The sequence below is a fragment of the Marmota flaviventris genome, chromosome 12 (genome assembly GCF_047511675.1).
Source record: "Marmota flaviventris isolate mMarFla1 chromosome 12, mMarFla1.hap1, whole genome shotgun sequence".
Taxonomy (NCBI): Eukaryota; Metazoa; Chordata; class Mammalia; order Rodentia; family Sciuridae; genus Marmota; species Marmota flaviventris.
Window position 1 is genome coordinate 94,653,112 of NC_092509.1, and position 27,676 is coordinate 94,680,787.

At 37.2% G+C, this 27,676-nt stretch overlaps 2 protein-coding genes across 2 annotated transcripts; both read left to right on the plus strand.

The window, feature by feature from the left end:
• Nucleotides 1–7,195: 7,195 nt before the first annotated feature.
• On the plus strand, nucleotides 7,196–8,273 carry Apobec4 (apolipoprotein B mRNA editing enzyme catalytic polypeptide like 4). The gene is given in 2 exon segments (XM_027935031.2): nucleotides 7,196–8,131; nucleotides 8,133–8,273. Coding segments are annotated over 2 exon segments (1,077 nt in total).
• A 10,320-nt stretch (nucleotides 8,274–18,593) lies between these two features.
• Arpc5 (actin related protein 2/3 complex subunit 5) lies at nucleotides 18,594–27,551 on the plus strand. Its single transcript, XM_027934891.2, has 4 exons — nucleotides 18,594–18,904; nucleotides 21,278–21,350; nucleotides 23,752–23,928; nucleotides 26,112–27,551. Exons 1-4 carry the CDS (start codon nucleotides 18,762–18,764, stop codon nucleotides 26,172–26,174), a joined length of 456 nt encoding a protein of 151 aa, XP_027790692.2. The 5' UTR covers nucleotides 18,594–18,761; the 3' UTR covers nucleotides 26,175–27,551.
• The last annotated feature ends 125 nt before the right edge of the window (nucleotides 27,552–27,676 follow it).

The following is a 27,676-nucleotide window of genomic DNA, read 5'->3' on the forward strand; positions in this document are numbered from 1 at the left end:
TATCTGAAAAATGTTGGCACTATGCCAGACACAGTAGCACTCACTAACAATCCCAGTGATGTGGGAAGCTGAGACAGGAAGATTCCAAATCCAAGGCCAGCCTGGAAAAGTTAGCAAGACTCTGTCTCAAAATTTTTAAAAATTAAAAGGTCTGGGGATATAGCTCAGTGGTAAAGTGCCCTGGGTTCAATTCAATACCCAGCATCAAAGAAAAGAAAGAAAGAAAAAGAAAAATGTTGGCACTATACAAAAAAAATCAACTCAAAATGGATCAAAGACTTACATATAAGACCCCAAATTGTGAAAATACTAGAAGAAAACAGAGAAATGCTTCAGGAAATTGATCTGGGAAAATAATTTTTGGATATGACCCCAGATGCACAAGCAACAAAAGCAAAAGTTGACAAGTGGGATTACATCAAACTAAAAAGCTTTTACACAGCAAAGAAAAGAATTATCAGAGTAAAGAGACAGCCTACAGAAGAGGAGAAAACATCTGAAAATTATTCATTCAATTAGGGAGTAACATTCAGAATATGTAAGGAACTCAACAGCAAAAAATAATCCAATTAAAAATGGATTATTAAATGATCTGAGTCAACTTTTCTCAAAAGAAGATATACAAATGGCCAACAAGTACACGCAAAAATGTTCACTATCACCGATCATCGGGGAAAATGCAAATCAAAACCGCAACAAACCTCAATTTGTCTCACCCTAGATAGAATGGCTGTTACCAAAAAGATAAAAAATACAAATGTCGGCAAGGATGCAGAGAAAAGGGACTCTCCCGCACTGCTGATGGGAATGTAAATTAGTACAGACATTATCGAAAACAACATGGAGGTTCCTCAAAAAATTAGAACTAGAACTCCCAGATGACTGAGCTACTTCATTATGGTATATATACAGCCAAAGGAAATGCAATAAGTATGTCATAGAAACAGCATTCACAAGTAATTATTTGTAATGTATAAAAAAAAAAAAAAAAAGAAACAGCATTCACACGTTTACTGGTATTCACAATTGCCAAGATATGGGATCAACTTAGGTGTCCATCATGGATAAAGGAAAAAAGAAAATGTGGTATATTTACATAATATAATAATATTCAGCCTTCAAAAAGAACAAAATCCTGTCATCTATAGCAAAATGGATGGCACAGTCCCATCACTTATTTTCAAGTGAAATAAGTCAGGCATAGAAAGAAAAAAATCATACATTCTCAGATGTCGAAGCCTAAAAAGCTTATCTCGTAGAAGTAGAGAGTAAAATCATGGTTACCAAAGTGTGTGGAGAATGGAGGATAGTGACAGAATATTAACAGCCACAGGGTGCAATTGGATAGGGGAACAAGAGTTGACAACCACTACTAAAGCTTTTCAGAAGAGAGGATTTTGAATGTTCCCAGCCCAAAGGAATAAAAATGTTTAAAGTGATGGTTAGGCCAGTTACCTTTATCTGATCATTACACAGTGTATACGAGTATGGAAATTATCAGAGTTGACCTCCATAAATATGTACAATTATCACGTGGCAATTAAAATTTTTGAATTTTTTAAAATGTTGGCTACTTGAGTTGCCTATCCCTAAAATTGTACTGGTTGATATCCTAATGGATAGAGGCTCATTTTTCCTTTTTCTTGAGGCTTCACTTACTTATTGGATCATGCACTAGGCTTCTAACCCACCACTGAAGGTGCACAGTACACATGAATGATGGCACAGGGCTGCTTTCTTTTTCTCCCCTCCCTGGAGCCTGTTAGATAGCAAAAACATTGTTATGGAACTATCAGAACAACTTTTTATAAGTAAGACTTTTTAAATATTTTACAATGACGTATCATTTATTAGGGTTAAAATTAAAGATAAGCTATGAGGATCAACTTTCAGTTTTATATTTTCAAGTTCATTCAATTAGGAAATGCTACGAAATGGAGGCAACAATGGGAACAAGGACGTGATCCATGGCAAAGGAGGGGAAGGCATGAGATGCAATGGAGCAGGCACCGAAGAATACCTGGGGAAAACAGAACTAAAAACTAAACTCCCTGGGGAGCCCACGAGCTCCCCTGACACCCTCAGAAAGCACAGAGGTCAAGTAAAATATCTAGCCTAGAAGAAGCCACTTAGGCAAAAGAAGACATTTGCAGTAATAGGCACTGCAAGAAGGCAGAATGTGCCTTCTGGGTGCTAATTATCCCTCAGGAGTTATTTTTAGAGTACAGATGCTCATGGACTTCTGGTAGTTAACTAATGGACATGACATACATGACCACCACCACCATTCACTCATTCAAGTAGCCCCAGAAGAGCAATGAGAGAGCACATTGAATCATGACTATCAATATGTCTAGCGTCTAGAAAATAGTGAGTGGTGGAAGGGAGGAGGGAGAAACAATGGAGAAGGGCCAGTGGCTCCTCCTTCGGCCACGGGGGAAGGGCTACATCTGATCTGGGAGCAAAGCTTGTCTTACAAGGAAGAGAACTATGTACATACCAATAGTAGGAGTCTCCCTGGGAATTTCATACAGGAAAGAAACTGCTAACACATAATAACTTAGGTTTGCACAAACTGAAGAGCTCCTCCTTCCGGGACTGTGGACCTCTTAGTTCAAAGTGTCACCCTTCCCCGGAAGTCAAGCCGAGCCTCCCAAGAAGAGGCCTTGGCACCTTCACAAGAAACAGAATCTGCAAATCTTGACCATACCCCATGCCAGCCACCTAATGAAGCCAGGAGGAAGGTGCTGAGCAGGGAACCTCAGACTCGATTTGTTCAAGGAGAAAAACCCTAACAAGTTCACTGAAATAGTCAAACATCATCTTTTTATTCAGACTGGAATATGCAGTCATGTATATTTTCATCTTTGGAACAGGTGGTTTAATATGCAAATAAAGTAATAAGTGTCAGAACCGTATCCTAGCAGTAGCTACTTTGCAAACGTTACCATGGCACCAATTCAACAGTGTTCTTAGAGGCAGCCACACCTCAGCAAGGTCTTTTTAACTTGGGACAGCAAAGTTCAAATGAACTATTAGACACAAACTGCAAAAGAGTCCTGAACTGAGTTAGGAGGGGAATCTTTACAGCACGATTGCCCTCCACAGCTACTAGAAACGACATGGAACTTTAAGGAGAGAAAAAGAAAATGGACCATCTCCCATAACACCTGGAATGTGATCCAAGCCTGGAGACAAAATGATGGTAATTATAACTGCTAACATTTGTTTTTAGCTGCTAACAGATTGTGCCCAGATTGCGAAGGGCAAACTTCGTTCTCCAATTACTCTTGTGCGAACTGTGCTTTGACAGTACTCACTAAATCCTAGCTGGGTGAAAGGAGAGCTGACTGTCCTCGCGGGTGGTTCATTTATGTTAAACTAAGAAAGGGCTGTCCTCCCATGGCCCCAGTCCAGGGCCACTCACAGTTGGATGTGAGAGAGCATCCTCCAGCAGAATGGGCTCTAACATGTGTCTAGTTCTCACTGCCAGCTGATCTGCTCTACAGGGGGTGACAGGCACTTCCCAAGCACAGACAAAGCAGAAGGTGAAGGACTCAGCAGGAGGGATGCAGGCTGCCAGGGGAAGGCACCTGGCTTGTGAACTGGTCAGGGTCACTAAGGTAGGCCCTGGGCTACCACAAAGCACATCCCCTCCTGGTTAGGGGAGAATGAAAGGTTAACAATAAAGATAGTCTGTGATCAATGACTAGTGATATAACTAGCTCTTAAAATTCTTTAAGAGCTCAAAGGGACAGGAATTCTTTTCTGCTTACTCAGAAAACGGTGATTAAAGATAGAGCTGGGGGGTGGGGGACACTAGAAAAAGTAAAGACTTCATCATCAGGGAACCATGGTGGTTGACACTGAAAAGCCCTCACAAGAATGAGAGTCCCCCTTTTACATATCAAAGCCACTGCTCAGAACGATCTCACTAAAATAGTAACATGTATCTTATGGCTAAAATAGAAAAAAAGGGAGAGGTGAGGAAAGGATTGTTCAGAAAAGCAATCAGGAATTTCTATTTCGCTGCCTTTATCTTCAGACACAAAAACTTTTGCTTTCATAAAGGGTAATTATGAGACCATATATAGAGTTAACTTCACACATACACCAGTTTAAAATACAATAATTAAACAGAAAAGGGCCTCTTGGCATGGTTTCCATAACATTTTTAGCCAAGTCAATCTGCAAATTTTCTGTGGGTGGGTTGGATTTGTAATCTCAGTGGCGACCTGCACATTGGGTGTGCCACCCAGCGGCTCGCCACATTGAGGGCACAATATTCAAAAAAGTGAGAGCTTGATTTCATCAAGTTTTGATAACCAGAGAGATGCTATCTGATGAGCAAGGCTGAAAGGAGATCAAGAGAGAAAACAACACTCAGGAAATAGTATTAGGTTCCAAAAGATGGGCCCACATCAGGGATTAGATCCAGTTTGCTGGAGGAAAACCTATTACAAAGGCCAGGAAGCCTCAAGGGCAGGAATTCAGTTGCGTCAGGAAAATACAGCACTAAGGAGGAAATGGAAACAAATGCCCAACCCTGTGGACTAAGCTGACATGGCAGAAGTTGGGAGAAGTCTGCAATCTGGTGGATACATGCTACCAGAGCTACTGTAGGGATATTAGCCATAGGATACCAGTGACAGGAATGAAGCCATATTTCACCCACATCTGGATCAAGTCTTTTAAAATATTTTCTTCCCAGGACAGGATTAACACAGGAATTCTGTAGCTCTCAGCCTTTCAAATACAAGCTGCATCAAATACAGCAATGACAGAGCTTATCTAGGCTGAAGAAGACACAATTGATCAAAGTGCTTTCATGTGGGAGGCCATAATAAATATTTGAAATGTGTTCAATTAGATTTTGAAAAGTGAAAAATATATTTTGTTGCAATGGTCAGTTTTACCTCATTTGTGTTTTCTGCCTTATCTGTTTTGCTATCTGGGCAAAGTTAAATGTAAACAATGAAATTATAAACAAAAAAATATAGAGAATTTTTTTTAATATTTGTTTTTTAGTTGTAGGTGGACACAATATCTTTATTTCATTTTTATGTGGTGCTAAGGATTGAACCGAGTGCCTCACCTGTGCTAGGCAAGCACTCTACACTGAGCCACAGCCCTGGAGAATATTTAATTGTGCTTTGATGAGGAAGGGTTTTCTAAATACAACAGGAAGAAATAAATTGAAAGATAAGATTGGACAACATAAAAATGTAAAATTTGGTCCAATTTAAAATATCAGCATAATTAAAGGTAAAATATTTTCCAAAAAAATGAGATAATATTTGTGATGTATAAAGAACTTTGGCAAATCAATAAGAAAAACTTTGAAAACATAGGTAAACAATCAAGAACGTTTCATAGAAGAATAAACACTATAGACCAATAAGCATGTGAAATAGTTCAACCTCACTAGGAATAGAAAAGGTATATATTATAACATCAAGAAGACACCAATATCACTTCTTAGACTGGCAAATGGGGTGATAAACATCAATGCGAAAGAATCTGATAAGATTAGTATACTTTCCTAGGATAATTTGACAAAGTTTGACCTAATACTAAGACTTCATAGTAATCTACATTAAGAATCAGAGTTATAAACAATTTATAAAAATATTCATCAGTCATTTATAATAATTAAAAGAGGCAAGAAACTGAATGTTATAATTATATCATAAAATTCTAATTGGCCATGAATGGTGTATTTCAAAGAATGGGGAAATGCTATGACACAATATAAACTGAAAAAGCAGGGTATAAAACATAACTTTAGTGCTGAGGATGTAGCTTGGTGGTAGAGCGCTTCCCTAGCATATGTGAGGCCCTGGGTTCAGTCCTCAGCATATACACGTATCTGGTGGGAATAGACCTGTTATCAGTGATTGCAATACAAACTGATAGGTTTTCTTCTCCTTGTACATCAGTATTTAAAAAACAAACAAACTATATTATAATGCTAGGTAGCTGTTTGGAAACAAGAAGGGAAAAAAAAAACATTCCTTTCAGATCTTAACATTTAGGGTTTAATATCCCAGAAACTATTGATTTGAAATATTCTAAACAACCCATATTTGCTTTCCATAAGAGTTATTTTCCTCTAACAAGTCCCACCCACCATAAATAAGACTCTCAAATGCCAGTGGATGAGTGTCCATGACCCAAAGAATCACGATCAGCAATTCCTTTTTTTGTTTTTTTTCTTTTTATTAGTGAATTATAATTACACAAAATGGTGGGATTTGGTCTTACAAATTCATACATGCACACAATACAACAGCATTATTGGTCAGTTTCATTCTCCAGTATAAGTAAGAATTTTTTTTTTAGGGGGGGATTGAACCCGGGGCCTGCCCATGCTAGGTGAGTATGCTACCACTGAGCCACATCTCCTACAGGTGGCAATTATACAAGAAGTCACTACCATTAAGCAAAACCTACCCTATGGTCCATTTCTTAAAAGGATAATACCTCCATATTATGCTAATGGTTTTAAGAAATAGCTCATTTCAAATGCAAGCACACTCAAAACCTCTGCACATAGTTTAGACACTATTATATGCAGAGAAGCAACAAAGGAAGAAATCATGAACAAAATGTAAAACCCATGCTTATTTCTTTGGATTTCCATAAATGGAAATCATCTGGATAACCTGGGGCTCGTAGCATTGTTATATGTCAGGCACATAGTGAGGCATTTTCTATGTATTCTTCTACTCAAATCCTAAGACAACCTTATGTACTATTGTTGTCTTCACTTTGAAGACAAGGAAGCTGTGGCTCTCAGATATTAAATAACTTACCAAAAACCACTAGGCTGGTAAGTGTCTGAGCCCAGATTTGGAACAAGGCAGTCTGTTTCTAGAACTTGGCTGTTAAACGCATTTGCTCTATTTAGTCAGAATCTGTGCGACAGGTAAAGTTGTATTCTGCATTTCTCTTTTGCCTCCTCCCTGCCCTCCTAGAACCTCAATAAAGAAAAACAAACCCTAACCTTTTTAATCCATTCATATATGTCACTATCTTTTAGAGTCAACGATGCTACTATAGTTATTCTGCTACTTCCTTCAATGAAAGCCATAGGGCTTAATGAATGCATGACCTTCAGTTTTTCCTGCGATGGTTTTATACATAGTTTCTCTTCCCTATTTAGGTTTGCAGCTAGAAGACAATAAAACTAGCAATGGAACCACTATATGAGGAATACCTAGCACATGGTGGAACAATAGTCAAACCTTATTACTGGCTAAACTTCTCCCTAGATTGCACCAACTGTCCTTACCATATTCGGACAGGTGAGGAAGCAAGAGTCCCCTACACAGAATTTCATCAGATTTTTGGATTCCCTTATGGGCCAACATATCCTCAAACAAAACACCTCATATTTTATGAACTCAAAAATTCTTCTGGTAGCCTGGTGCAAAAGGGCCATGCCAGCAACTGCACTGGGAATGATACCCACCCAGAATCAATGCTGTTTGAGACAAATGGTTATCTTGACTCAGCCGCGCACAACAACAGCAGCATTAGGCACATCATCCTGTATTCCAACAACTCCCCTTGTAATGAAGCCGAACACTGCTGCATCAGCAAAATGTATAATTTCCTGATGACGCACCCAGACGTCACTCTTAGTATTTACTTTTCTCAGCTCTATCATACTGAGCATGAATTTCCTGCCTCAGCGTGGAACCGTGAGGCTCTTCGGAGCCTGGCCAGCTTATGGCCCCAGGTCACTCTGAGCCCAATAAGTGGTGGGATCTGGCACTCTCTTCTCGACAACTTTGTCAGTGGTGTCTCGGGACCAGCTGTTTTCCAGCCCATTTTAACCGGGAGGGCCCTGGCTGACCGGCACAATGCTTATGAAATCAACACCATAACAGGAGTGAAACCTTACTTCCCAGATGCTCTTCCCCAGAAAAAAGAGAATCAGAACTACCCCTTAAACCATGTCCTCTCTGTACAGTCTTTCCAAGGGACAAGTAGACAACCACAGTCCAGCGTGACTCCAGACCTCAGGAATCCTATTGTCTTTGTGCTGGTCCCTTACAGAGACCTACCACCAATCCATGTGGGTCAAAACCCTCACAAACCCAGGAATGTGGTAAGGCACTTAAATATTGCCTCAAATATCACTCCAGGAAAACAAAGACCTCAGAAAGACCAAGGGAGATAATGGAAATCAGAATGGTTTGCAAGGAACAAAGAGGCAGAGGAAAAGAAGAAGAAGAAAGAATAAAAATAAAATCTACATGTTATGAATGCATGAAGCCAAGTGCCAGGAGACTTACTAGCTGGGCAACAAAAATCTGAAAATCTCTCTCTCAGATCTGATCAAAGATGAGGATAAACTGATGCATAAGAGCAAAAACTGAATTATATACCATATCCACTATTTTAAAACCATACTTTTTCTAACATAATCTAAAATATTTCCATAAAACAACATGATCTCTCTCCTTTATTTTGAATGTGATAATAATAAAATGGAACCATTAATACCTTGCTAATATTTTGGTAAAGATTAGGAATATTGTTAGTCTACCCACATCATCTTTCCAATAAAAAGAAAACATGGACTAAACAGCTTCTTAAATTGGTTTCAGCAGAAAAATTTACTATAAATTTATAAAACAGCCTGAAGTTACTGATGTTAAGTGCTATCTCAAAGAGTAAACTAGTAACATTCCATTAATTGTTAATTGTGGATGGAAGATTTTAGGCAGCCCACTTTTTCCAGAGTAATTCAAAATTATTTTGTGTGGGGGGAAAAAAAACTCTTCTGTAATGGATTACATATAGTTATAAAAATTGAAACGTAGCCACCTACTCAGTGGACCTTTTCCAGCTCAGAACTCTCCCTCCTGAGCAAATGACAGGGGCTGGATGATGCAAGAGAATCACCAAAGGCCCCCCCTTCACAGGCCACATCACCAGAACCACTCGCACTGGCTCCCAGGGCTCCTTGTTGCCTTGTCTCACTGGTAAGATTTTAAGTTCTGTAGGACAAGCTCATGCTCTGCACCACCACCCCCACTCCCCACCACCTTAGATTCTCCTTTAGAATCTAGCACAATATCCAGGCAGAATGTGGATAGCAAGGTTGAGACTGCATCTCAGTAAATTCACCAATCATTACTCCCCAAGATCTCTTCACTGCTGCCAAGTGCCTGCTTAACCACCCTCCAAGGGACATCTTTTTGTTAGCACCCATTTCCCCTTCTTCTAATTCAGATCACCAATGCATAATTTGCATATGCTGATTTCCCTTTTCTGACCCCTTCCTCTTTACCAGTGTATATCCATAACTTCTCTTAAAATCTAATTCAAAGCATACTCCTTTAGGAAGCACTCTTTGACTAACCTTTTGAGTCATTTAAATGAAACCACTTTACTTATGCTTAATTCACATTTGCTATCTCTTCCCTCTCAGAAATATGTAAAGATGAATTATAAGAAAATGTATACTCATCTTTATAGAACTTGCCTTTATATTAAAATACACACACATGCACACACAAAAATGCTAAGTTAATAAGATATTTCACTATTACATTAGAGCACATAATACTTCATGAAAAAGGGGAGGAGGAAGAGGAAGGAAGAAATAAAAGAAAAAAAGGTTTTAGGAATAGAAGTTAGTATTGTGTAAAATAAACATGAATAAAATTATTAAAAACAAATTTCTATTGTTAGCCTGCAAATTTTTATAGAATTATTGGAATATAATTTTACCATGGGTATACAGTGATTATTATTTTAAAAGGTGCTACTGAAGTTTATTATCAGCTCATGGACTCATATGTCTATTATTTGGAATGTTATGATAAAAAAAAAAGATCCCAACATGACAAATCGGTCATTTCTGATTATTATAAAATAGATCCAAGGGGGTTGAGGTTGTAGCTCAGTGGTACAGCACTTGCCTCACATATGTGAGGCACTGTGTTTGATCCTCAGCACCACATAAAAATAAACAAAATAAAGTTATTAAAAAAAAAACAGATCCAAGGGCTTGGGGTATAGCTAGCTCAATGGCATGTACAAAGCCCTAAGTTCAACACCTCCCCCAGCAAAACCACACACACACACACACACACATACATCCAATTTGTTGGCATGAAATCTATCTCTAAAATGGTAAAGTAGACCACAACATCACAAAGGATCCATGGTCTAAAATCTAGGATGAACTTTTATGGTATGTAACAAAAAAAGATATGTTGCCACAACAACAGGAAGGAAAAATTCCTTTCTCAGTTACATTTTTACACTGGCTAAGGCAAGACTGGGCTGAGTAAAAGAATGTTACTGACAGGTCAGAAGTCCAAGGCAGGACAGTCAAGCGTAAGATAAGAGACTAACAGAGGGCATAAAGATAAATGGTCCAAGGTAAGTCATCCCTTTTTACCCATCTGTGAAACAAGAGATAGCTGTTAGTTCATCTTTAAGGCTCCTTTCAGCTCCATCTGCTGTAACAAGGCACACAGCAGAGCAACCTTCCCACAGAGTGAGACCTTACCATGCAGTGATCAGTCTTCCTTGCTCGCCACACAATGGGTTCTGGGTCATGTTGGGCTGGCCCAAGGATGGAGGGAGAGAAGCTAGAATGCTCTACCCCTCTTCAGTAAACCAGCAATGGTGATATTGAAGAATATCATTGCCACCACACATATGGAAATTCCAAATAAAAGAATAGAAGCCAATGAGTTAAAGCAGGTAGCAATACAGAGATGTGAAAAACATAGGGATGTATCCCACGAGACCAACAAAGGAGAAAAGAGGGCAGCATTACCTTGGTGAATCTCTTGACTACCCAGTCAGTATAAGAAGGATGGATTTATTAATCAGGGGCAGACTTGGATTAATAAAGCTCCCAAGATAGACATATAAAGGTAGAATGCTAATGTATTGATTTCCCGTGAGACAACTGGACATACAAGCAGATATCAAAGTCATCCATCCTATATTGCCTTTCCACATAGATAAGCTTCCTGATATTACAATAAGAAGGTTGCTTTATGGGACTAGAAGAGTTCATCATATGATTCAAACACTTAGTGCTATCAGATTTGAATTTGTAGTGGAGATACATCTGCCACTTGGAAAGAAATAGTGTAATATGTACAAGGATGTCTATCCCTGGATAGTATTTGGGTGAGCCTAGGCTGTAAGAGACAACACAGACCTCTATAACTCCTTTTGTGACTGATAGCATCTATTTTCTTGGGGGATGCTAGGGACTGAAACAAGGTCCTCATGTATGTTAAGCATACACTTTACTATTATGCTACGATCCCAGCCTGATTTTCTACAGATTTTGATGTTTTGTCAAGTTAAAATCTAATCTTGCTGGCCTGACTTGAGAGCAGATTATATTTCTTTAAACAGCTTTTAAATATCTGTTTTGATTCATGGTGCATGCAATCAAAAAACTTCACTTGCAGAATGGAATCCTATTCATTTCATTTCCAAGGATTTTAAGTATACTTACAAGGACTTTAGTATACTTAAGTATACTAATTTAAAATAATATTCTTAGTATCAAATATTTAGTGAGAGCTATATAAGGTGTTTATAAGCACTTACATAGAGTAACTCATTTAATCTCCCAATAATTCTACAAGGCAAGTATTATTATAATACTTATTCTACAAATAAATAAATTGCAGCATAGAAAACTTAAGTATCTGCCCAAGTAGTAAAGGCTGAGCTGATAATCAAATCCAGGAGATCTAATTTCAGAATCCATGCTGTTCATCATTACATTTTGATGCCTACCTCAATAATAACAATGCAGATTCACTAGAAATCTAGGAAAAAAATAATATCCCTTTAGTATGTGTCCTGTGGCTTTTCTGTAATTCTGCTCAAACCATGTTACCCATGGGAATCTGGTATACTAAGGGAGTCAGGCAGGATGGGCAAGTTAGGATAGAGAACTTAAGTAGATTCTAGATCCCAGAGCTTTGGCCCTCAACCTTGCCCTACTTCCTCTTTTCCAGCCCCTCATACCAATCACACATCTTGGGGATTATTTTACTTTGGATATCCCTGTTTCTCAGGGATGTATCAAATAGAGGACCCAAGGCAATGGAACACTGATTTATTGTTCCATGCAGTTAAATTAAGTGGAACTAGTTCCAAAAACAAAATCAAAACAAAAACCTCTCAAAGAGAATTACCGTATGATCCAGCAATACCTCTTCTGGGTATATACACAAAAGAAAGCAGAATCTTAAAAGATATTTGTATACCCATAATTATAGCAGCATTATTCACAACAGCCAAAAGCTGGAAGTAAACCTGGACATGTGAATGGATAAAGAAAAGGAAGGAAATTCTGAAATGTGTCACAACATGGATGAACCTTGAGGACATCATGCTAAATTAAATACATCAGCCATAAAAAGATAAATACCATATGATTCCACTTATATGAGGTACCTTAAGAAGTCAAATTCAAGAGACAAAAAGTAAAATGTGGCTGCCAACAACTGGGGAGAGGGAAAAATAGGGAGTTACTGTTTAATAGATAGTTTCAGTTTTGTGAGATTAAAAAAAAAAAAAACATCTGGACACGAATGTGGTAATGGTGGTACAACAATGTAAATGTGCTTAATACCACTGAACTGTACACTTAAAATGGAAATTGTTATATGTATTTTACCATAATTTTTTAATTATATGGAATTACTAATTGACATTAATGATTTATCTACATGCCAAAAAAAGTGACATCTTTTGTGTTAGAGTAAATATTAGAAAATAGGCTCTATGACTACTCACAAAAAAACTGAGATAAAGTAGGGAAAGTTTATTGAAATAACTGAAAACAAATATCTTTTAAAAATCATTACAATAAGCTTTTTTTTTAGTTTGACACTTTATAGTCCATTTCAAGCTACTGTGTGGATTTATTTCAACCATTGATACTTAGTAATATCACTATTTTAGAAAAAAGGATAGTATAGTAGGCAATCAGAGAAAGACTTGCTGAAAGTAGAGAGTGGTAATTAAAAGCATAAAGTTTGGAATCTTACTGAACTCATTCCCATATCAGAATGCCAGGAGCTAACTGAATATTCCTGGCTGAGTTATATACTATCTCTGAGCCATAATTTACTCATCCATAAACACTAATGGGAACACTAATTCTTAAGCCCTATAGATACTACAAGATTAAATAATGTAAATAAATGGATTATTTACCAAGTATCTGACACATTAAAAGTGGTTGTTTGTTTTAAATAAAATATTAGCATGATAATATTTTATAGGAAATTAGTAGGAAGATATAGAGATAGTAGGAAATTATAGAGATTGCAGGATCTCTCAAATTTTATCAAAATTATGAATCTCAGCTTACTTTTTATTTTCTATAAGAATCAAAAAAACATTGCTAGAATTTGTAATAATCAGATTGGAAGAGAAATGCTTTTAATATGCTGCTTAAGTAGCAAAAAGAAAAGCAAAATATCTATGGTCATGGAGTATATTGAAAAAATTTTAATATTTTGGGCAATTTCTGATCAACAAATTGGCAATCTAGATGAAATGTACAATTTTCTAGGAAAACATAAACTCTAAAATAATGAAGAAGAGAAAGAAAACCAAATAAATCAATAACCATACAAGAGGAAGATGATCAACAATCAATGGTCTATTTCTAATAATATCAGCAAACCCAGATAATTTTGCAGGCATATTCTACAACTTTCAAAGAACAAATAGCATGGTTATTTTTTATCATTCAAACTATTCCAGAGCATTGGGAAAAAGCTGGAAATCCTCTAAATTCATCTTCAAGGCTAGGTACCCTAATATCAAAACTGGATAAAGACAGCACAATGAAACTATGGACCAATCTTACTTAAAAATATACATTTGAAATCACTTTAAAAGGTATAAATGAATTAAATCCAGCAAGTTATTAAAATAGTAACATTTCATAACCAAATGGAGTTTAGTCTAAAAATAAGGGAATGTTTCAGTGCCAAAAAATATGTAAATATAATTCATTACATTTGCAAAATAAAAATTATGATTTGTGTCATTAGATTCCCCCAAAATTGGATAATTACAGCAGTCATTCCTAAAGATAGTAAAATAATAGTAAATATAACATCAACTGTAAAATACTAGATAATTCCATTAAAATAGGAACAAAGCAGAGAAGCCTATTATTACCCAGTTTTTCAACATTCTTCAAAATTCTAGCTAATGCAATAAGATAAGAAAAATAAATGACACAAAAATTAGAAAATAAGATATTAATTATTGCTACCTCAGTCCCCCACAGGGGCACATACCTGTAATCCCAGCAATTTGGGTGGCTAAGGCAGAAGGATCACAAAATCAAGGCTGGCCTTGGCAACTTAGTGAGACCCTGTCTCAAGCTAAAAATAAAAGGATTAGGATAGGCTGGGGTTGTAGCTCAGTGGCTGAGCAGCGCTAGACTCACATGCGTGAGGCACTGGGTTCAATCCGCAGCACCATATAAAATAAATAAATAAAATAAAGATATTGTGTCCTTCTATACTTAAAAAAATTTTTTTTAAAAAAGGGATGGGGATATAGCTTTGAGACAGGGCACTGCAGGTTCAATTCCCAGAATTACACACACAAAAAAATTATCTCAAATACAATGATTGTATACAGTGACAAGAGATACCATCTTAAAATAACTGTTAGCATTATGATATCCCAGTGATGGGAAGGAATACAGGATAAATATGTTGTAAAATCCATAGTTTCCCTTTATATCATAAGCAGTTAAAACATTAAATGGAATAAAGGCCTCATTCATGGCAATATTTTTAAGAAAAAACAAGGTTTATTCTTCCATTTGGCATTAAATTTTTTTCCTAAGAGTACAGATTTATAATTTTTTGGATCTTTGAAGTACTCATAAATACATCACATAAAGGTCTTAAATAGTTCTCCCTACCTACTTTACCTCAGTGTGTAATCTTAAAATTAAATAAAGTTATAACTAGTTACAAAGAAAAAACTTGAAGTTTAAAAGGCTGATATTTTCAACACAGCACTAGTTGATGGAATATTAGAGGAAGCATTAAACCATAATATAGTGTATGGGTAACATACTAAAAATCTTTTTATACTGCAGTAACTATGGGGCTAAAAAACCATGTTACTAAACTCTATCATTAGCAGAACTGAAATTCAAATATTTATATCATTATACAAGTTTGTCATATTTGATTAACAAAGTTCATTTCCATTTCAAATAATAATAAAAAAAAATATAGTGCCATGCTATGGCGGGGTGGGGATGTGGCTCAGTGGTAAAGCCCTTGCCTCGCACATATGAGGTACTGGGTTCAATCCTCAGCACAACATAAAAATAAATAAGAATATTGTGTCCATTAACAACTAAAAAAAGTATTTAGGAGCTGGGGTTATAGCTCAGCAGTAGAGTGCTTGCCTTGCCCATGTGAGGCACTGGGTTCGATCCCCAGCACCACAAAAATAAATAAATAAAATAAAGTAAAAATATTGCATCCATCTTTTTTTAAAAAAAAGTATTTGGTGGCAAGTTTGGGGAAATGAAGCACATAAGAGAGTTTTTAGTTTAAAATAACTGATAAAAAGACCTATCGTAGTATAGTTTTATTAAAATCCCTTCTAACTAAAAATATCTTTGACTCTGCATCATCACAAAAATACATAGAGAGCATTAACCTTGGGAAAATTCAGTCTTGCTTTATTATTGAATCAAACCAGGTTATTTGCACAATCAATAATATATCTCAAAACCTTATGGATCCTTTATATCAAGAAAAAGATGCTCATTTGAAAAATTAAAATAAGGAGAATAAAATTACCTTAGATTAATTAAGCATCATTGTAAACATTAAAAATTTAGGTTTTGCAAAGAAGTAGAATAGTGTGTATTTTCTAATTAAAAGATAAATAAGAACAGATTTCTTCACACACAAAATTTCCTTAAAGCTTTATATTAGCTAATGAGGGTAGGGAGATAATTAATGTATCTGTAAAAAAATGCTCAGTCTTAAACATTATTTCAAGATTAACTTGTCAGATCATCAATTCATTGGATAGAAATGTGTTGAGCATGTGCTATGTAGTAGACACTTGGATCATTGTGAAGCAATATCAAACACACTGTCACATTTAATACATTCAACATACAGAGCAAACTTATGAGCAATCAAGACAATTACACCCTTGAGCAACTGATTTTTAAAATTCTTTCCACCATTCCATTAAGTTGATTTCTATCCCAGGATTCTCTCAGTTCTAAAATAAGAGAACAACAGTAACAACAACAAAAAATACCACCTAAATAAGGCAGTACAAATAATAGAAGTGTAAGAGAAAGGATGTATTAAGGCTTAAACTCTTGTTCCCATTTGCACTCAACAGTGCATCTAATGTTCAATTTTCTCTTCAAAGAAAATCTTGATTTAAAAGAACAAAAAGTACAATCAGTTCAACATCTAAAAAAGTAAGCCGGGTAGCTTATACTAAAGTTAGCAAAAGATAAAAACAGAAAAACATTAAAACAAATCTTTATTCTAAGTTATATAATGCCCTGCACTGTGGTAATGACCTTACGCTTGGCTATATACATTTTTAATAAATATTACCAACAGGTAGAAAATATTCTAAATATTCTTTTGCTGTCCTAAGACAGTCCTAGTAGAATTTTTACTCATAATGTGAATATTAATTTAAGGAAATGTCACTTCTATTCAATTCTATCACTTAAATGTTACATATTCTGGAAGGATGATTTATTTGGGTGTGGGGAAAAATTCTACATTGCTCTTCACCTTCCTCCCCAAAAAAGGATGCATTCTATTCTTGAACAGCTTTCTTTACATACATGCACACACAGAGACGTATGTGTGTACGTATGTGTCCAACAAAGGCTTGATTTTGAGATTTCTCTTCCTCTTTTAACTGATTCACTAATCTCAGTGTGACTCGGAAACTGTACTGCTTTTCACATTTTATTCAGTCATCAATCATGTATTGAGTACCTTCTGCATGCCTGGCTTTATGTCAAGTGGAAGGAAGATACAAAAGAAAAATAAGACAGTCTCTGCCATTCAGCATCTTGATATTTCTTTCAAGGGCAATATAAGATGATATATAAATATAATTTATGAAATTAGTACCCAAACCAATGGTATAGGTATCATGCATTTTACATTAATGTTGAATTTTAGAGACTTGAAACACTTTTGTGTTCACAAGATTGTCCTGAGCACAATCTTGTGAAGACACTTTATTAGCCCCATTTTAGTGATAAGGTACCTGAGATTCAGAATTTTAACCAACATGCCTCAATCGTGCAAATTTTGAGTGGAAGAGTCATGAAGACCCAAACCAGGGTTTTCCAAGCTCAGTTATCTTTTTAATACAGCATAGGAAATCAAGGATGAGGTACTCAAATACAAAATAGTCAGCCTTCGGCTGGAGGTGGACCTGCACCTGGGCAATGTCCAGCAAAAGTCCAAATTAATATTATTCTGCAAATACCTATACTATAGTGTGATTCACAGATCTCAACTACCATTCCTTAATCTTAGTGCCTTGACTTCCTTAATAAGAGCTCTGCTCTCAGAAATGGAAATATGGAATATAATCTAAAAATATGGCCCATAAAATCTTAAATCATAAATATCAATCTTAAAAATCTAGTTTCTATTAATTCTTACAGATTTTGTTTTCCCTCAGCACCGGAAAGAATAACTCGCCTACCCTTTTCTCACATTCTTGCTCCAAATAACCACTTATTTTAAGATATGAATGATCGTCTCTGCCTCGAATTCTACAAGTTCACCCCAGTTTTGCCACCCAGCCCCAACCCCTGCCCAGACACCTTCCTCTCCCTCCCTAAGGATAGGATACCGAGTTCAGATTCTCTAAGTCCGGTCGTTCTGCTGTCACACAGCTCCGAGAAATAAGATTTGACCTTTCGACTCCGTCCTTGGGGACCTCCCGCTGGCCGAGCAACGTAGTTTCAACCCCGCGAAAGGGGCTTGGAGCTCAGGAACGCAGCCCCAGGCAGCGCGAGGTCCGAAGCCACGACTCCGAAGACTAGAATGATGCTGGGCGCCCGGGCGTGCATCACTCTGTCCCATACTCCTGCCAACTGCAGGGGACTAGGTTCTGCAGCCAGTCCATCCCACCCCACAGGCACATCCGGACGGGCCCGACCTTATGCAGGACCCCGAGGACAGGTCAATGCCAGCGACGGCGGAGGCAGAAAAAGCCAAGGCCACCCGCCCCCGTTGCCCATCGCCGAAAACCTAAAGCCCCCAAGACTGGACCGCAGAAAAGCGTTTCTATGGGAACCTCCTGTGGATCACGTGACTGACCCGGCAACCAATCGCCTCTTACCTCTGCCCGCTGCCTCGCTTTCTGCCCGCCCGGCCGCCCCCGCCTCCTTCGCCCAGCCCCGCCCCTTTCCTGCAGCGAGTCTGCGCCTGCGCAGTGTCCTGCGCGCGCCCCCCTCGCGCGCGCTCCCCGAGGAGCGCGGAGGCGGCGTGGGGGCTGGAGGAGAGCGCGAACCTGAGGAGGAAGAAGCTGGACCAGCGCGCAGGCCCAGAACCGCCCGAGCCGCGGCTGCGGCTACGCCCCAGAACGGAAGAGGGAAGTGAATCCAGAGCCGTGCAGTGGGTTTCTGCCGGGCTGGGCTTGCTGAGCTAGAGGCAGCAGCGAGAGGAGGCCTTGGCCACGGGTCCGGCTTCGGGATGTCGAAGAACACGGTGTCGTCGGCCCGCTTCCGGAAGGTGGACGTGGATGAGTACGACGAGAACAAGTTCGTGGACGAGGAGGACGGGGGCGACGGGCAGGCCGGGCCCGACGAGGGCGAGGTGGACTCCTGCCTGCGGCAATATCCTTGCGTTCGCGGACCCCGCCCGGCCCCTGTCCCGCGGGGCGGCGGGGACCGAGGGGACAGTCCCTCCGGGTCGGGCGCCGCGAGCACCCGGCGGCCCGGCTTGGACCTGGCTCCCTCTTCTGAAAGGCAGGGGCTTCCCGGCTCCGCCGCGTCCGCCGGCCCGAGTCCGGATTCCTCAGGTGGCGCGGGCGTGGCGGCCTCAGGACGGTCCTGCCGGCCGCGCCCTCGCGGCGCCGGGAGGTGTGGGCCGGCCGCGGACCGGTGCCCGCGCCCAAGTTTCCTCCCAGAACTCTCTTTACGGGGATCGCTTTAGCTCCAGAAATTTCAGATGGGGTCGGGGGGCGGACGTCTTTAGTCTTTTTGTTATGTGGTTTGCGTTTTGTATCGTTGGAGTAGTTTATTTCTAGCCGGGAGAGATGGAGCGGTTCGCAAATTGAGGTCCTCCGTACTTAGCCCACGGGCTCCCCTCCACCCCATTAAGAGAAAGGGATCTGGCAAAATATAGGTGGCACATAATTTGTTAACCAGGTGTGGGGAGTGACTACAGAACACGAAAACTCCCAATGAGGAAGCTTGGAGCCTTTTATCTGCTAAGAATAGGACAATAGAGAAAAGACGGGGAATGCATGTGGAGAATCCCTGGAAATATTTAAAATAAACCCCAATGAATAAAATAGAAGATGAGTCATTTGCATAAAGCAGAATCATTTTTGTGATCATGAAATTGTTTCCGTTTTAGTTAAAATATGGCTGTCAGTTCCTGGTTTCTTGGTTTGCATATTTGAATATTCATAATCGCAAATTAGCATTTACATCAGATCATTTTTAGGAGAACGTAAATGTTGCAAAAAACAAAGCTGTAATTTTAGAAAAATCTCAATCACTAGCTCTTTATACATTTCTGATTATCCTTGAGTGCATTCTTTCCTTATCAGGGTCCTTTTAAACTACAATGAAGTAATAATCTGAGCAAAAATATTTATGACAACTGTATCTTTTCATAAAGGCACTTAAATATGGCATTAAACATTTATCAATGTAATATATAGGTTTTCCTTTGATTGCTACAGCTTTCACAATCATTTGTTATTATTTTGCATTATTTAAGTACCTACCTGTTAACTAGTTGGGGTCTTTAAAAACAAGCCAGTCTACAAAAGGTGTGCTTCTTTAGAAAGTCCATGCAGCCTTGAAAATTACAGCTTATTAACAATCATAGGTTTGTTTTCTTTCTTCATACCTATTTCTTAAGATAAGTGGTAAGCATTATTCTTTCTTAAAACATTTCTTATTAGGGAGGAATAAATAATGTTTGGGAAAACTAATATTTTAGGTAATTTATGGTATCCTTATCAGTGGATCTTCTTTTTAATAAATTCATCCTAAAATACAAAGGCATTGTCTCTTCTTACCCTTGTTATTACAGGGAGCGACAGCCCTGGTCTGGTACTACAGATGGAGGAACAAGTGAACTCTCTTGTGGTTTTTCCTTTTAGGGAAATGACTGTACATTCTGACAATCTGATTGGCCCTCCCAATTCTCATGCTTGCTAACTCACTGGTGCTTTCAGAGAGACTAAATCTAATAGGTATGGTCTAACACAGTTTGAATAACCTTTCTGAAGTATGAAGGAATGTATAAGACAAAAAAAAAAAGTAAACTGCCACCTAAAGGTCATATGAATTATTACATTTTCTGTAATACCTCTTGTTCAGTATTGAGAAATTGCTATTTATATCATTCAGTTTGCTAAAGTAATAATGCCAGCATGTCAGTTAATATAGAATATAATTTTAGTATAAACTTCAGTCTTTATGTTTTTACAGCTAAAATCACATAAGATATATTTTGGTTCATTTGGGGGCCTAAATGATTCCAATGTATGTTTTGGTTTTGGTGGGTTTTTTTTTTTTTTTTTTTTTTTTTTTTTTTTTTTTTTTTGGTAGTTATGTATGGACAGCATACCTTTATTTTATTTGTTTATTTTTATGAGGTGCTAATAATCTAACCCAATGCCTCACACACGCTAGGTAAGCACTCTACCACTAAGCTTACAGCCCCAGCCCTATTTTAGGGTTTCTTAAGAACCAGTCTACATAATGTTTGCATATGTGTTTCATTGGAATTGAAAGATTATCAATCTTTGATAGTCTTTTTTTTTTTTTAAATTCTGATGTTCTCTTATTTCAATATTTTGCCTTTGAGTGACTTTGGAAACCAACACATTTGAGTTTTCAATATTGAACATGTGACAATGAAAATTTTTTTTCTTATGGATAAAGTCAGGTCTTAAACTAAGGATTCCAGGTGTTATAATGCTTTCCCAGGGGCTATCCTTTGCTGTTTACTGCCTTAACCACCATCACAGGAAACATGACAGCTGCTCTCCAGGCAGCTCTGAAAAATCCCCCTATCAACACCAAGAGTCAGGCGGTGAAGGTGAGTCACAGCCACACACAGTGATCTCTACTGATACCTTATTATTCTTTAAAAAAAAAAAAAAAAAATGCTCTGAAGTCTCACAAAGTCATCAAATATTTTAACTAAACACTATTTCTGTCGTAGAATAGTTTAGAGTATACTTTGACAGGTAAACATTCCTGTGAAAAAAGAATGCTATAACATGAAATGAGATATAATAATGCTGCATGGTAGTCATGGTGAATTCAAATGATAGTTTAATCATTTCTGTGTGTTTAAAAAAGGAGCAGTCAGGGTGGATTTAGTCAAAGGCTTAACAAGTAACTAAAATTTTTTATCAAAATACACAGATTCTACTTTTTTTGAAGCTTTTTAATTATAAAAAAATTAAATGTTTATTATAAAAAACTCACACATATTAAGGGATTAAATGTTGATCATAATATTGCTACCCAGAGGTAGATCTATTCCTTTTTGATGTTGGTATATGCTTATAGAGTTTGAGTGTTTTTGTTTTTATAAAAATAGCATTTATAACCTGCTTTTCATCTGAATAACAATGTCCAGGAACTTCTTTCCTTAACAATAAGTTTATTTCTATAGCATTCTTAACTGTTGTATGCCAGTGTGCTGCAGTTTAGATATAACTGAGTTTTTGTCATTGACTATTTTTCTTCTTGCTGTATGTATGATGGGAATAACTTGGGATAAATTTTAATTATTTTCTTTTAACAAACTCCTAGAAGTGAGCCACTGGACCAAGGAATGCACATTTTTTAAGCCTTTTGGTACATAAGATATTGCCAAATTGCCCTTCAGAAAAATTGTGCAACTTCCATTCCCTGTTGCAGTCATTCACTAATTCTTCAGGACCTGTTTCCTCATTTAGTATTTAAAATGAAGCATAAGTAAGTCAAATTCCACACATACATGGTTTTGTCAAAATGAACCCAACTGTTATATAACTAATGTATTAATAAAAGAAAAAATATTTATTAAAAAAATTTTAAAAGAACATATTGCCAGGCTGGGGCTCAGTTGGTAGAGTGCTTGCCTCGCATGCACAAGGCCCTGGGTTCAGTCTCCATCACCATACAAAAAAAAAAAAAAAAAAAAAATATATATATATATATATATATATATATATATATATATATATATATATTGCCCATATTACAAACAAACAAATAAAATGGATCCTAAAACATCATTGCACTGTCAGTGGCTATTTATATGTTGTAGAACCTCAAAACTCTCCTTAATTGAATAGTAGTACATAGCTTAAATAAATGCATGATAATTATTACCCAGGCAACATAGTGTTTCATAAGGGAATTTTTCTTTGCTTTTTAAAAAGTTATTAGGAACATCATTGAAATTTTGATTTTACCACCTTCTGCTTTCATGTGGGTGGTTTTTATCACAGCTTGTGGGTGGGAGGTTATAACTCTGGGTACACAGATATTTTTCTAAATCAGATCATTTAAACTAGAGATAGCAATAGGTGGTAGAAACATTCTGTAAAATCTTGACCAATAGGGGATGCCAAAGATAGCACACTGTGTTGAATTATTATGAAAGGGTCAATTAAGTGTTCCTTTTGCTTTGCTAAATGGGTTAAATTTTTTTTTTTTTTTTTTTTTTTTTTTTTTTTTTTGCTGTTAGAGAAATCTTTTACCAGAAGAAAAAGGATCACCAGGAAGGAATATCACTATATCTCATATCTATAGATATAAAAAATAAGTTTTCTAAATATTTTAAAATAAAATTTTAAAGAAAAAATTTCTAAAGCATAGTTCAAAGTAGAACTTCAAACTAGTTTCCTTGTTTGATAGCATTTTTTTAAGACTAAGAAGTGAAATTTAAATTTGTTTAATTATGAAATTACCACACCAATCTGTTATCAGCTCTACCTCCAGTTATGTCAGGAATCTATCCACTTCTCACCACCTTTTGTGCCATGCTAACCCAAAACCAGCCTGTATTATTGCAGCCACTTACTAACTGGGCTCCCTGCTTCTGCCTTGCTTCCCTGCACCCACAGCTTATTCTCAACATAGACAATAAAATGATTAAAATGTGAATCAGATTATAGCAATGCTCTTAAAACCCTCCAATGTCTTAGAGTAAAATCCAGAGTCCTTACAATGGCCTGGAGGCCTTCCATGATCTGCCTTCCCAAAACCTGACTTCTGTCCTGCTACTCTCTGACCACTCTGCTCTAACCTTATGGGGTCCTTTGAACACACAGAACCCACACTACAGCACTTGTTCCTTCTCCATCTGAAACACTTCCATATCCCACAGATTTCCTCTTTTGCATCTTTCAGGTCTTTATTCAAATGTCACCTCAGGGTGACCTTTCTAAATTGTAGCCCCTGGCATATATCTGAATGTTTATTATATATTTACCCCCCAGGATCGGGCAGGCAGCATTGTCTTGAAGGTGCTCATCTCTTTTAAAGCTAATGATATCGAAAAGGCTGTTCAATCTCTGGACAAGAATGGTGTGGATCTCCTAATGAAGTATATTTATAAGGGCTTTGAGAGCCCATCTGACAATAGCAGTGCTATGTTACTACAGTGGCATGAAAAGGTAAGTAATAAATCTGTACAACTGTTTTCCTTATAATAGAGGATAACAATGCCTCTCTCACCTTAGTGACTACATTGGCCTGACTGTACAACACATTATTACCAATAAAATGCATGAAAATAAGAAGTTCAGGTATGTGCTTACTAGCCTTGGTCATCTTTTAAGAGATTCTGGTGTACAACGCATTTATTCACGTATACTAAGCATGTATATTATGACTCATTAAACCTTGTTTTTACTTTAAATTAAATGAAATCTTTGCAAAAAGAAAATAAGGAGTAAAAACCAAGAATTATTTTTATAGTGATCAAAAGAAGGAAACAACCCAAGATAAACAGATAAAATGTAGTACATACCTACAGTGGAGTATTATTCATCCATAAACAGGAATTTGCTATTAGAAAGCATGGATCAACCTGTAAAACATTATACTAAATGAAATAAGCCAGACACACAAAAAATATATATTATAATCTGAAATAGGCAGATTTAAAGGTACTGAAAGTAATTAGAGCTTACCTGAGACTGGAGGAAGAGCAGAATATGGAGTCACTGCTTAATGGGAGCAGAGTGCCTGTTTAGAGTGATGAATGGGTTTTGGTAATGGATAATGGTGATGGCTGCCCAACACTATGAATATAATTAATATCACTGAATTTTTATACTTAAAGATGATTAAGGACTGGGGCTGTAGCTCAGTGCTTGCCTCATATGTGTGAGACACTGGGTTCGATCCTCAGCACCACATAAAAATAAATACATAAAAGATATTGTGTCCATGTACAATTAAAATTTTTTTTAAAAAAAAAGATGGTTAAAATGGCAAATTTTGTTATGTATTTTGCCACAAGGTGGGGTTTTTTTGTTTGTTTTTGTTTTTTTTAAAGAGAATAAGGAGGGGCTGGGGCTGTAGCTCAGTGGCAGAGCACATTCCAGGTTTCTCTCCCAAGAACTTTCCATGTTAATTCATTAGATCCTCATAAAAATACTAGGAGGAAAAACTTGCCATTCCTCTTTATAAATGAGGAAACTGGAGGCATGTGTCAAGTCTTCGCTGCTTCTTATTGTGAGTCACTGGGTTTTGCCACTCTTACCTCCTAAACACTTCTCAGATCCATCCACCCAAGTGCATCTCTAACACACCACCCGGTTCACAGCATCTCTCCAGTCTGTTGCTATAGCTTCTGAACTGGCATCCCAGCTGCCAGTCTGCCTCCCTCAAATCTGTTCACCAAGCCACTAGAATAATCTTTTTAAAACCCAAATGTACCTTTGTCAGTCACCAGAAGAATAAAGTCCAAGTTCCCAAGTCTAACCTCTGCCATGTCATTGTTCCCTTGAGCTACAGCAAAGTCAGCCTTTTCCCTTTTCACACCTCCGTACATTTGCTTGTGGTTTTTCTGCTGTCTGTCACCTCCTTATCCATTTAACATTGTTTGTCTCCTGGAAGACTTACCTAAAACATTCCTCTCTGCTGTCAGGCTGGGCATGTGCCTTTTGTTTTTTGTAGCACTCTGTCATAACTCTTGCCTTTTCATATATTACATTAAAATGTTCTGTTTATAAGACGGTTTCTTCCCAGCAGAGCAGAAGCTACTAGATGTATTCATTTTTTTATCCCCAGCATCTGACACAGCGCTTGAAACATAGTGGTATACAGCAAGTATTTAGCAGGTATTTTTTGAAGTAACCAGAGTTCCTAATACTGTCTTGGCCTTCAAATTTTCAAATTACAAAGTTTCTAAGTTTTTAGCTATTAAATAATATCTTCCTACAAACTCACTAATCTAAATGGAAGTTAGATGGTTGATCTCAATTTGATTTTCTTCCTGTGATGAGAAAGAAATACAGAATGTCCTCAATTTATATTTGAGCATCTGTTTTAGGTAAGAACATTATGTTGCATATTTTCAAAACATGATTTAGAAACAATGTACTAAAATGTAAACTAAGTTGACTAGAATATAAACTCCGAGAAAGCAGGGATATTAAAAATCTTATTTATTATTATATCTTTAATGCATAAAACAGTGTCTGGTGTATAATGAGTGCTGAAGAAATACTTGTTAATGAATTCACAGTCTGTGGCTATACACATTCCTTCTTGAAGGAAAAAAAAAATTATTTATATGAGACAGCCTTTTTTGGTATTCTGTGAACCATTTACATTTGGTTTGTTATAGGCACTCGCTGCTGGAGGAGTAGGGTCCATTGTTCGTGTCCTAACTGCAAGGAAAACGGTGTAGTCCAGCAGGAACTGGATCCACCGCAAGAGTGGGAATTGCTGGTACAAAGACCAAAACAACCAAATGCCACGGCTGCCCTGTGGGTAGCATCTGTTTTTCTCAGCTTTGCCTTCTTGCTTCCTTTTTCATATCTATAAAGAAGAAAATTACATGCCAGTTTTCCTTTCATGAAAATTGGGATAATGTGGAGGAAATTTGGTTTCAGCAGGATTGTTTCATCCTCTCGTAACCATTTCAATGATGTTTATACCAGTCTGTGTAGAGTATCATTTACATTCAGATTTAATTGTGCAATCTTAAACCCCTATCAGCTGGTTACTGTGTTGTTGGTTTGTTTTTTTTTCCCCCGACTAATATGAGGGATCTGATCAGAATTTGAGGCCAGTTTCCTAACTCATTGCTAGTCAGAAAGTGATCTTTATTTAAAAAAAAAATATATGTGTATGTGTATATATATATATATATATATATATATATATATATATATATTTGAGAAACTGGCAGCTATTAACATTGCAAAACTGGACCATACTTCCCTTATTTAAGCAAAATGTGTTTCTGGAACAAGTGGTGGGTGAAAACCATTGCTAATTTCCAATTTTATTTCTCCTTGTCTCCAGATTATGCTGTGAGTTTTAAGAACGCTACTTCCTTTCAACATTTAATTATCATGGCCTCTTGATTTCTTTGTGGTCACCCAGGGTCCTGAACAAGGAATCTTGTTCTATACAGGTGTATCTATAAAATATCAGAGCCTGTTTGGCTTGATATTAAAGCTTTGGTGTGTCAATAATGTGGCTCCCTTTGGGGAAACTACTCCAAATCAGAAAGGATGAGGAAACTATGATGTAGTTCAAACTCTGGGCAGTCTCTGAATGAAATACTGTTTCTTTAGAAAAACAGTAGCTGCCTTAGACATTATGATGACAAATATGAATATTTATTATACCATTTAGTATGCCCTATAAATGTCCTCAGTGTTCTTCAGGGTAATTGGGATCTCAAAAGATTTGGTTCAGATCCAAACAAATAACATATTCTGTGTTCAGCTCAGTGTTTCTTAAAAAAAAAGTCACACAGCAAAAAATTGTTTACTTTGTTGGACAAACCAAATCGGTTCTCAAAAAGTGGCCGGTGCTTATAAAAAGCTATTATTTCAGAGTAGCTCCAAAAAAAAACCACCTGAAAGCATATGACCAAGAGGGAAATTAGCCTGTGTTTAATATTTACATTGGCTACCAGTTTCATAATCACTGACTTATATGAAAACTGGTGCAGAAATTCTATAAACTCTGCTGTTTTTGATACCTGCTTTTTGTTTTGTTTTGTAAAAATGATAAAACTTCAGAAAATAAAATGTCAGTGTTGAATAATTTATTTTTCTTACTGTAATGCTTATGAATGTGTGGTTAATTAAGAGGAAAGGTTTCCTGGTGCTACCACCATGTATTGTACTCTTGACCAGAACCGATTTTGTAGGGTTTATAAAATTATTTTATACA

What these genes read in the sequence shown, in the direction of transcription:
- Arpc5 (XM_027934891.2), top strand. Translation starts at nt 18,762, where the DNA reads ATGTCGAAGAACACGGTGTCGTCGGCCCGCTTCCGGAAGGTGGACGTG. An exon ending in GTGGACTCCTGCCTGCGGCA is followed by an intron (nt 18,905 to 21,277) that starts ATATCCTTGCGT and finishes AACCACCATCAC; the next exon opens with AGGAAACATGACAGCTGCTC. An exon ending in CCAAGAGTCAGGCGGTGAAG is followed by an intron (nt 21,351 to 23,751) that starts GTGAGTCACAGC and finishes TTTACCCCCCAG; the next exon opens with GATCGGGCAGGCAGCATTGT.